The 12,170-nt window shown below is 37.2% G+C and overlaps 1 protein-coding gene across 2 annotated transcripts in view; it reads left to right on the top strand.

The window, feature by feature from the left end:
• The window catches only part of LOC145690285 (transcription elongation regulator 1-like), a 166,991-nt gene that overhangs the window by 15,466 nt on the left and 139,355 nt on the right, over positions 1-12,170 (top strand). Inside the window, exons 2-4 of one of the 2 annotated variants that reach the window (XM_081765045.1) lie at positions 2,556-2,639; positions 7,507-7,813; positions 10,125-10,292. In XM_081765045.1, the coding sequence (XP_081621171.1) occupies positions 2,556-2,639; positions 7,507-7,813; positions 10,125-10,292 (559 nt within the window). The remainder of the gene's footprint in view (positions 1-2,555; positions 2,640-7,506; positions 7,814-10,124; positions 10,293-12,170) is intronic. The other variant, XM_081765055.1, reaches the window with a different exon arrangement.

Genomic DNA, 12,170 nt, shown 5'->3' on the forward strand with positions numbered 1-12,170 from the left:
TATTTACTTAGTTACTGGAGGCAACGGCGCCGATTTCTGAATAACTTTTCCTCTCATTCCTCTCAATCCATCTTAACAATCAAAATGGGTAAGCAGGGAGCAGGAGGATCACGAATTTAAGATTAATGAGGAAAGGCTTTTCATGCTGTCTCGAAGAGAGAATGGATGCAACAGGAGAATACGAAAAGAAAATAATTATTCAAAAAGAATAATATTTTTAAATATTATTCGTTTGTAGGGTTACAGAAGTGCAAAAAATAAATCGAAAAAAAAACGGCGTACAATTTGGGGCCTCAACAATATGGTTACTAACCAAAAATTCAACAAACTATAGATAGACTTGATAACAAGAACGAAAGAAACACGATTACCCGTAATGGAGCAGCCGACTGTTGATTGAATGTTTTCTAGAGCGATTTGATGCTAATTATTGGAAGGTGTGTAATTTAATAGAATTTGAAATACAAGTTCAAGTTTTCATCGATAACTGTATAAAGTTGCTATAGAAGTGAGTGCAAATTTTCAGACACAAGTCTTACATTTATATATATCAGTATGTAATTGTTGTTTAGCAGGAATAAAGAAGCGAGAACTTGAAAAAACATGTAATCTTAGAAGTTATTATCACAACAGTAACTTTACAAGTGTTTTTCAATCGTTAACACAATTTTACATTACATATATCATTACTACAGAGGAAGTTCTACTACAAAGTATTTGTAGTACTAGTAGAACATTTAAAAGAGGAGTTGCTCGGGTAGCCGGGATTTACATTATCAAGAGTTTGTCTCATCTTTTGTCAACTGGACGCACCAAAAGATGCAAATAACATTACTGAAGAGTGAAAAAAGTGAGTTTCTCAGTACTGCTGATAAAGATTCCTTAGTTGTACTTTATTTTAATTCATTGCGTAATTGTTCGGCAATCCCTGTGACCTAGACTTGTTTCTATCCACTACATTTTTCTGGCATTATCTCACTGTACGAGTCCTACACTGTACACTGTACTCTTGTACATTGTTCTCTCTATATACCTAACATTCTTGGGTTCCCTGTTTCAACTAACCGTGCACTCACAATTTTCCTTCTTTGAAAATCGTAAAGGTCTCTCATTTTATACCACAAATATCTGGTCGGCCTATTCAAATCCGTGCTACAGCCCCTCGCGTACTGCTATCACCCACCATAGCACGAACACAAAACAATTGTAGTGCACAAATGTTCAGTGTTACTAAATCATTTGATAACTATATAAATAAGTGTATGTGTGTTGATTGGATGAGTATTCGACAAGTCATTCGCACTGCTAGTTGTTTCAGATGTGTTTTAAATTCAGCTCTGTGGCTTCGTTTACTAGCACTTGGTGCACATATAATAGCTAATTAATGAAACTTCGCACATTTTATAGTTTACAAGAAAATACACTGCGATTCAGCTGTAATCACCCTTTCCAATCCTTGTCAAATTAAGAAAAACAGTTCGAAAGCTTGCTTTCATATATACACAGTGAAGTGTTATTCAACCATTCAAGCAGTTTCGGCGGCCGGTTTTGTAATCCAAAAAGTAACAAGTATCACGAATCGGTTAAAACGTAATTAATCTGTCACAGTTACCGAAACCAATAGTATCTCGTCCTACGCTGACTGACAAGAAAAGTTGAACAACTGGAATTGTCTGATATTGACGTAATTTCGTACATTGTATACCATGGGCGGGTAGAAACGTAACGATTATAAAGCTTGTCGAGTTTCAGACGACATATTTCAACTCGTAATTTGATTTAAACTCATACGTAGAACGAGGTAAGGCACAAAACCTAAACTACTGTACCTACTTTGAAAATTTTCTATTAGTCATTTTATTAAAATATAAAATTTGCAGTAAGGTATATTACTGTATAGTGTGTAAGCGTATTTTTTACTTGCGCACAAATCAGTGCAAGACAAAATTGAAATGAGATGAATTGCCAGATCTGCTGAGAAAGATGTCAGGGAACATCAAAATAATACAGCTAATAGTACGTCAAATATTAGACATTGTTAATAAAGAAGTCCATTTACAAATTATTATAAACATGCGACAGTTTATGTCCTAAATAATTATATATTACTATCTTTGACTGTTTTATTATAATACTTTTCATTTCATTTTGATTTGTGTGGATCATCTACTCTGATTGCTACACTGTATTTGACATATGCCTGTCGGATTTACTTGACAATCCAATTGATAGCCTTTTTTCTTTTATCCTTTATATTTATTTTCGTAGCATCATACTTGTATCCCAATAGTGTGTGGGATAATTTCATATATTCAGTAGTGAGTCTACAGATAATTCGAATAATAGTTTTAATGATATATTAACGTGATGGCTGAACAGGAACATGAAAAGTGAAAAATATGTGACTAGTCTGGAGAAGGACTGGATAGCGTAACCATTAGCGCGCCTGCATAATAAGTGGGAATCTGGGATTCAATTCCTGACTAGTTGCAGTTTTTCACTCTTAATTTCCTAGTAATTACGTAATTTCCTAGTAATTCCCTAATAATGTACAGGAACTCTGTTTTACGGATATTTGGAAGAAGGAAAGGTCATGGTAGTCCGTTGCTGCAACATTGGGTGAAAGTTATAGGATCTAGGTACGTTAATTTTATGTCATTTGCTGTTGAAAAGAAAAAAAAAAATATTGAGTAAATTTTAGAATTTACTTACATGCTATTAATTTTCTTTTAGAGGTTGTTGTTGCTAGTTCACGTGATGATTGGATTCGTTCGTTTTGAGATCACTCAGTCTCTTACATTGAAATTCCGATCATAAAAGTAACATGTTATCTGAATTGTATAGTCATCAAGCTAGTTATACTTACTTTTGTAGGCTTCGCTATAAATTACCACTTTACAATCTTGGATGGGAATTAAGGATGCTTATATCAAAAGAAGCTAATCGATGCTACAGATGCACAAACTCACGAGCCCGACTCTCAGGTTCAATAAATAAGCTCGAGCCGTATGTAAGCATCAGTCCTATGTGGATAGGAAGCCATAACCTGAGCGTCGTTTAGGATAATGAACGTAAGTCGCATTGAGGATAGTGAGCGGAAGTGAGTCTTGATTGCAACAGCTCTTTCTGGTCCTCATAGGATGAAAAGCGTCAGAATTAAATGTAGAGAGAATGTGTTTTATTTTTATAAACTGCAAGATCACTTCACGTACTCATATACACGTTAGCTTTCCTGATTCTTTTGACTTCACTTACGTGTATATCTTTAGTTAGAAACAGTAATGTAGAATGTAAAGAGATCATTATATAATGTTCATTTCGATATCGACGTTACGCTTTTTGGTTATAAAAAAAAAAAAAAAAAAAAAAAAATCTAACCCGCGGAACCCTTTTGGAGTGTGTGTGTGTGAGGGAGAGCGAGAGAAAGGAGGAGGAAGAAAAGAAAGAATAAATATTTTATTTGTATCAACATAAAGGATATTTTTACATATCCATTTTCACTGGAAATTGAAACTGTCAAGAGAAACGAAGCACAGAAACTGAGGAAATAACTAATCTCGTTGCTTGATCCATAATTTACTCTGCTGACAAGACAGAAAATATGTATCTATTGGGTTGATTCATTAGTTCGTGCCGTTGGAACCAATAGATACATTTCTTGTTTGAAGGTTGAACTAATCAAACAGTGGATCACTGATGTATTCCTGGCATTGTTCACATACTGTTTCCAGTGTTGAGGCAATTGTTGCATGCCTTAAAAAATAAAACTTGGATGCATAGAATTGATCAATGAAATTTCGCAGCTGCTCATTATTTTCCAAGGATGTGCAACGGAGTGCATTCGACAGGGACCGGAAAAGATAGTAATCTGTAGGAGTTATATCTGGGGAATACGTCGGATGAAGTGCCTCCCATTGAAGCTGTGAATGATAATGTTGTGTGTTCCACATGTGCTCTAATTGTCCGTGTGGATGATGATTGTGTCTTTTATTCGATCTTTTTCCTTGAAATGCTGTATGAAAACGTTGATCACAGTATACAGCAGCAGTAATGTTACGATTACAGGATAGGAGTTTCCTGTCTCTCCCATGCCCCACCACACAAACAATATTCTCTTCCTGGGATATGGTGTTGCCTTTCTGTTTGGGCTGAACATTTTTTCCTTTGATTAAAGTTCACGTACAGGCACTATTTCTTATCTCCGGTAACAGTACATAAGAGAAAGGGCTGATGGCGACAAGATTCACAAGACGGATAAGCAAAGAACTACATGTGGCAATAGGCTGGCTGTTCTTGTTTGCATTTAGTGAATGAGGGACCCACGAAACCACTTTTTGAACCTTTCGCTTGAGTTGAAGGTGTCGCACAACAGTTGCCTGTCTACTGTCCCATCTTCTCCGTAGCCAATTCCGAGGTGATGTGATGTGAATCACGGTGGATCAAGTCGTTCAAATGTCAGCGTAGCGAAGTTTTCATTACTGTGCAGAGAATTACTTCCTCTCTACGTTGAAGACAACCGAATTAGAATTGGTTCCGACTTCACTAATACAGTACAAAAAGAATGTAGGGAGGGATGTATATCCGCTATAGCTTTGCATTAGTTCTCCCGCTTCTAAGTAACGAGCTTAGAGGCAAAATGCAAAATCTGACTAAAAGCTTTGTGCGCTGGAAGATACCATTTCAAGACATTTAATATTTCAATACTGAAGAGTTTTTAATTGCTGGCCTGTAATAATGATTCAAATGATGCGTAAAGTAGAAAATGATATCCTTTGCTCCTTGAGTTTTCCATAACATTTTAGAGTATGATAATGTGTAGTGTTAAATAGTGTTGAACCTAGCTTGTTTTAGCGCTAGTCAGCTAATTAATTTATAGTCGATTTTAAACATGTGGTTTCATTTTCACGATTGTTACTTAATTTCCGAATAGGCAAATCTTCCACACACAGACACACGATATATATATATATATATATATATATATATATATATATATATATATATATATATATATATATATACAGGGTGGGCCATTTTAATCAATCCACGGAAATATCTGATAAATGATAAAACATAGAAGAAATGTTTGAAGTACACGTTATATATTGCTAAGGGGAAAAACCAATTCCGCCAAAAGTACCCCTCTCCGCCCCCCGTAAATGGGGGTAACGGGGGGTAACTTTGAAATGTCAAATGGGAACATGGGTCGAGTAATACCTCGTTCGAAAGGTCTTGGAAAACTAAGTAACGCTGTACCAAAAGATGTTTCATATGGAGCACCGGTTTCAAAATGGCCTCCATGATATGGTTCGGAAACTCCAGTACCCGTAGTATGAAAACCATGAAAGGTAAATGAATGGAACAAAATTGAAATACGTAAATATCATAGGGCATATCGAATGATGTGATCCCTTTGATCCCAGTGTCCTGCCTGAAGGGGTCTTGTGGGCTAACTTCAAAATTTCAATGTCCAACCGGACAACGGTTCGGGCGTACGCCTGACCTGCCCAATGCTGATTGGAAGGCAGACTTCATGGACAGAGAATTGGTGCACTGAGTTAATGCGGATGGCCACATTTATATTTTGATTAACTATTAGCACTCATGACATATTGTAAGCTTGACGAACGAAACGGTGTGTACGTATATCCCCGAGACGCTTTCCGAATATCCAGCACGCATTGCATAAAAAGTTTCTGTGGCAACAGAGACTAGCAAATTCACAATTTTGTAAGTTCCAGCAACTGCATTATTCGACAACTTCTTTCGTATACCGTTCCTTTTGTTTTCGCATCAAATCATGCTCAGCCATACAGATATGCGTTACCATTCAAATAAAATTTCACCTTTTTTTGGTCACTACAGAGTCATCCTTACAAACAAATGTTTCAACCACACCATACCTATTTGTAGCATAGTCTTAATTTGCGAATTAGAGTTCTCATTTGCACTTTCACAGTTACTTTCCACCCCACTCACATACAGAGCGTAGGGCGAGATTATTTTGCAGGACTTGGATTTCTCTCTATACATTATGGAAATTTTACTCTAACATTTTTATCTCTGTTGTATCATTCTCGAGCCATGGAATGCCTCCGTGGTTTTCCTACTTAATTTTCGTTATTTTCATTTATCTCTAACCGTATTCATACTATGGGCACTAGACGTTTTCTTAGATAGAGTCACCATGTCTTGGCGATCATTTTGAAAACAGTGTCTCATGTCGAAAATATTCTTACAGAAGCTGTTTAATATTCATTTGTCTATGTAACGTGATGTTACTCGCTTCAAGTTGCTATTTGAAATTTTCAAGTTGGCCCCGAATACCTTTCAGTTGGCCCTTGGAGTCACCCCGACAACACCTCTCGATGTGCCTTACGTCAGTTACCTACTCCAGTTTTTCTTCTGTTGATTTATCTCCAATCGCTTTCATACTACGGGTACTAAACCTTTTCTCTGACAGGGATACTATGTTTCGGCGGCCTTTTGAGAACACTGCCATTTCACCTCAATCGCTTTCTCCTGCAAGATGTTTGATTTTGCAAGGTTTATCGAACGAGGTACCACTCGACTCATATCACTATTAGAAATTTTGAAGTTAGCCCCCAAGACCCTTTCAGACAGGACACTGGGATCACAGGGACCACATCATTCGACATGCCCTATGATATTTACGTATTTCAATTTTGTTCCATTCATTTACCTTTCATGGTTTTCATACTACGGGTACTGGAGTTTCCGAACCATATCATGGCGGCCATTTTGAAACTGGTGCTCGATATGAAACATCTTTTGGTACAGCGTTACTTAGTTTTCCAAAACCTTTCGAACGAGGTATTACTCGACCCATGTTCCCATTTGACATTTCAAAGTTACCCCCCGTTATCCCTATTTACGGGGGGCAGGGAGGGGTACTTTTGGCGGAATTGGTTTTCCCCCGTAGCAATATATAACGTGTACTTCAAACATTTCTTCTATGTTTTATCATTTTTCAGATATTTCCGTAGATTGATTAAAATGGCCCACCCTTATATATATATATATATATATATATATATATATATATATATATATATATATATATATATATATATATATATATATATATATATATATATATATATATATATGTGTGTGTGTGTGTGTGTGCGTGCGCTGTGTTTTTCATCTTATTTTTGTGTGTCTCAGTAATCCTTAGTTGTTGTTTTTAAAGAAAGCCCATTGTTATATAACAGCCAACCTTAAGCATCCATCCCCCTCTACCATCCGTCGTAATAATTGTATTAAAACAACAAGTACTACAATTACTAATGCAAGTAGTGTTCTCGATAATCTTTGCAGTGAACCCTTAGGGTTTCGTGTATCTCCAGCTAGGAACTGTAGAATATAGAATGTATAATTGGATCATTTATTTATCGAGGTTACACTATTTTTTTTAAAAGTCTGAAAAGAAAAAAATGATGGAGAGATTCTTTAGAACGCATTACTTATTTTAGATATTGATAGTTTTCCTTCCAGAGGCCGTGGTCGTGGTCCCCATGACTATGGACCTCCACGAGGACCTCCACCTCCAGGGCCTCCTGGTCCACCAGGGCACCCAGGACCTCCAGGACCACCAAGATTCCGTGGGAGAGGTGGTTTCGGACCACGCCCTCCATTTAGAGGTCCACCACCTCCGCCACCACATTTTGGACCCCGAGGACCTAGGTTTCGAGGGCCGCCTCCATTTGACCCCAACTGGGGTCCAATGCCACCACCTCCACCAGGAATGCATCCACCACCAGGAATGATGGGACCACCACCACCAGGAATGGTAAGTAATATAAGTTCTCGCTTGAAAGTATATAGAATTAGTTAAAATAAGGATAGCTTTATTTACAATACGAAATTTTTAGAATACTGTACAGTTACAGTCGTATCTTTGTAATCCGTATATAATTGTCCGAGAGTCGTTTTTAGGTGTTTTTGGAATTTAGTGCTGTGTTTCATTAGCCTTTTGAGATTTGAACTTAGTGTGGAATTCCTCCTGAAATCGAAATATGACCTCACACACTAAAGCCGAAAACTCTACTTATCGAAGGAACTCAGAACGAGAGTCATGTTTATTGTACTGTATAATTCTTGTTAGTCAGCTTTTTTGGCTGTGGGACATAACCAGAAAAGTAACTCAAATAAGTTGTTTTTGAAGAATTTCTTACTGTGGGTAATCAAATCAAAATTCTGTAGCTCGACAATGTATCATAGTAATTTTTGTTCGTACTCTTCTTCTGGTATCATAATACACGTTTTTTGTCTATTATTAATCATTTACAATCACGGATAGTGATTTATTGGATAGTTAAAAGTTACGGATAGCAGTTTGTCTTTATTGTCCGTAAACTTTATTGTAATGCGATGCTTAAAATTTCAATTTTACTAAGTTTCATGGAACTCGTTGCCCGCAAGTGAAACAGAGAGAATCAGTGTTCTTGAGAACTGTTGACAGCGACCAATCTGCTTGAGGTAAGATTTCCATAGGTGATTTTCAGTCTCATATCAGTTCCTTCTTTTACCCCGAGACACTGGCCTCGTGAAAACTTTTTTTTTTTTTTTTCAAGTATATGGTAAATTGATATCTTAGGATGGTAGTTGGCGATTTTAAATTAAAAAAAAAGCGTTGACTTCATTTTGTAAACTGTTAAAAACGTTCATTAAATTTTTTGATTGATCTCCATATTTATTTTTTATTTTTTTATTTATTGAACGAGTTCCCAGCTACAGCATATTTTTGCCATTTCACACAGGGAAATATTAAATTGGAAAAGGAAGAAAACAGTAGAAACATAGGGTGTCAACAATAACATCAGCAGTGTTAACAAAGAGTGCAAAAGTAATATTATTTGGCGAAAACGCATTTAATTACTCTGTCAGATACTGGGTAGCTCGAAAATGTGTCCACATATAATAGTTCGTTATTCCTGAAAAAAAAAAAAAAAAAAAAAAATCAGACATCTGTGTAATTGCCAGCCTGGGATGGGCAGACAGAATAGGTGGGTATTCCAGATTTTGCGGGAAGAGACACATAAGGATAGTTCTTGAAGTAGGATTTCCAATCTGAAGTTCCTATTAACTATTTTATGAAGAAATTTCAGGTCAGATTTATTTCTTCGTACTCTCGGGGTCTGGATATTGAGATATCGCAAGAGTTCCTCCTTAGGTAATATTAGAAGTGCGGGAACGCGAAAGCATACTATAGCAATAAAGAAATTGAGAATAGAATCATGTCTCGAGAGATGTGCAGGTACGGCCATGGCTCATATGGAAGAGCAGTATTCGATCTTGGGCGCAGTTAGTGTTTTATAGAATGTTGGTAATGATGCAATAGTGCGTAGTTCAGTAAATCGGTAAAGACGCCCCAACATAACTCATTAATTTCTTAACTGTTGAGGAGGTGTGGTCAAAGAACGTGAGTTTCGAGTTAAAGATGACACCGAGATCATCATGAGTAGCAGAATGTGTTATAGGGGAAGCGTTAATATGATATACGGAGGGAACAGGATACTTTTTCAGAGTAATGATAATGGCTGTAACAGTGTCACTCGCCTTCAGTGTTGAAAGTGATTACCAAGAAGACCCTGGTATATCATAAAGATGCAGCAGTCAGTCAGTAATAAATCCAGCAAATTAGGCCCGAGCGTAGATCTAACGATAATATGGTTACTAAAAACCGAAGATTAAAACGAAACTCCGAGACGCTATAGTTTACTAAGGGCTGTGAGTGGGTGTTTAGATTATGCACATTCAACTGAATTCTCTATCATTTAGTGTATATAGTTCTTCAATTGCCTCACAGTTTTTAATATTTATGGGTGACTACTACGCTTGCTGTGTATACGCCAAAGTTGATATTTAATGTAAGAAAAAAAATTGTTAAATCACTCAGTGGCTTCTGAAGAAAGCAACAGAATAGCAATTAACATTCAGAAAAAGTAGGACTTTATAAATATGCGCTTGTGTAGCGTTATAAGTATGCACTTGTGTAGCGTTTTTTTTTTCTCGTTCATTTTGCTCTTGTATAGAATCTTAACATGGTCTTTCTCTCTTGCTTTTTAAATTCTAACTAATCGAGTGTTATTAACTTATAGCCTCCACCGCCACATATGATGGGACACATGGGAATGCCGCCGCCCGGACCATATGGACCTCCACCTCCAATGGGTGGACCACCGCCACCACAACAAAACCAGCAGCAACAGCAAAGTCAACAACAGCAACAGTCTTCGGCAGGCAACACACCAACCACGAATTCTATAGTAAGTAGGATGTACTATAGAGATAAATAGTTTTTAGGCTCTCAAATAATTCTTGTGGCTAAGCGGTTAGCGTACGCGCCTTTGGCGTGGGAGACCCGGGTTCGATTCCCGGCGGGAGCTCATGTGGTTCGGATTCCATGTTAATCAGTAGGTCCCGTCTCATATAGTCTCGCTGCGAAAGGGACGTTAAATTCCAAATCAACTCAACGCAAATAATTCTATGCATAAGTATGGGAAGTCTTAAGAACGACTCAGGTCCATCCATCTGTCCTATGACCGAACATTAGAGTAAAATTTGTAAGTCTGTCAAAGTTTCATAGGTGAAATGAAACTAACCTGTTTCAATGTAGGTGCGACTTTAATGAACATTTCTGAAGTAAAAGTTGTGGACCATCTCTTGTACAGGGAATCAGAAACTTGAGTTCAATTTTTGTTAGTCGCACTTCTTTGTTTCGTGAATTGTCATTGAATTTGCTTTATAGATATTGTGGTACAAAGAAAAAGCGGTTGAACCATCATTGGTATTTATTAACCCTTGGAGTACCAAGACAAATTTTACTTAAATGTCCAAGATGGGGTCAATTTGACCCCTTAGGTTTTCGTGACTCTAAAGCCAGCAAAGAGATCAAATGATATTCTATTGTTACAATACAAGCAATGAACATTTATTGTAAAGAGGAAAATGTACCACATAAGAGAAACTAACAAAATGAGGTTGGTGCCAAAACTCGCTTGCACGAAAATGCCATGCCCTAAGCGCCATCTACATTTGGCGGAATGAGAAAATTTTTTCTTCCCTCCTCTCGGAATATGACTGAAAACTCTTTATTCCATGATTGACCAAGATGGGGTCATTTTGACCCCATTTTCCATTTCTGTAAATAAAAAGACAAATTAGACTCTACGATACTTGTTAAGTGTACAAAATTATTCAAGAGACTCTTATAGAAGCATTCCTAGAAGACCATTTCAGCATATATTTTTTTTAATGCAATAAAAAATAGATGATGTCTCGCTGGGGTCAAATTGACCCCATCTTGGTACTCCAAGGGTTAATAGAGACATTAGGTTACCAAGCAAAACAGGAGTTATAATATGTGTGTTCCGATTGGCTGAGCGGCATCGTTAAAAATGGAAACGTGGCTGGTTAAGGATCATAATGGTCAGTGCATCAGTACCATAAAGTGGAGACCAGGATTTGATTCCAAGTCTAATTACATTACTCAGTCTTAGTTTCCATTGTTATTAGTTATTGCCAGCTTTATATCTGCAGCCAATTGTGTGAGACTGAAGAGAATTATTCCCTGTTTTATTAGCATATATTTTCTGAAACTACTTTATTTATATATCATGAGCTTAAGTATAATACATTATTTGTTTTCTTTCTTAAGCTTGTTTTTTGTTCTTGTTAGCTCTCGGCATGTGGGAACTTATAGTTTTACTTCAGTGTATGTATGTATGTGGTACTTTATTTCTTGGTTACTACTAGCCGAATCTGAACCAAATTTGGTGGGCAAGCTCATGGTCTAAGGAATAAAGATCGCTTATTTGTTGACCCGCGCTCGACCAGGGACAGATTCGGCTGGCCTTTATGTGTGCTTTATTTTTCGGTAACTATTGGTCGCATCTGGACCAAATTTGGTTAGCAAATAACTCATAGTTCAAGAAACAAATATATTTGGTGGGCGAGCTCGGCCTTGAACAGGCTTGGCTTGGCTTGTATGTGGTACTTTATTTCTCGGTAACTACTGGCCGGATCTGAACGAAATATGGGCAAGTAGCCCATCCACTGAGGGATAAAGATCGTTATATCTGTCTCCGACGTCTGCCAGAGACAGGCTCGGCTCCATATCACAGACTGTGTTTCACAGCTTTGCT

The sequence above is a fragment of the Thermobia domestica genome, chromosome 1 (genome assembly GCF_964235325.1).
Source record: "Thermobia domestica chromosome 1, izTheDome1.hap1.1, whole genome shotgun sequence".
In the NCBI taxonomy this organism is placed as follows: Eukaryota; Metazoa; Arthropoda; class Insecta; order Zygentoma; family Lepismatidae; genus Thermobia; species Thermobia domestica.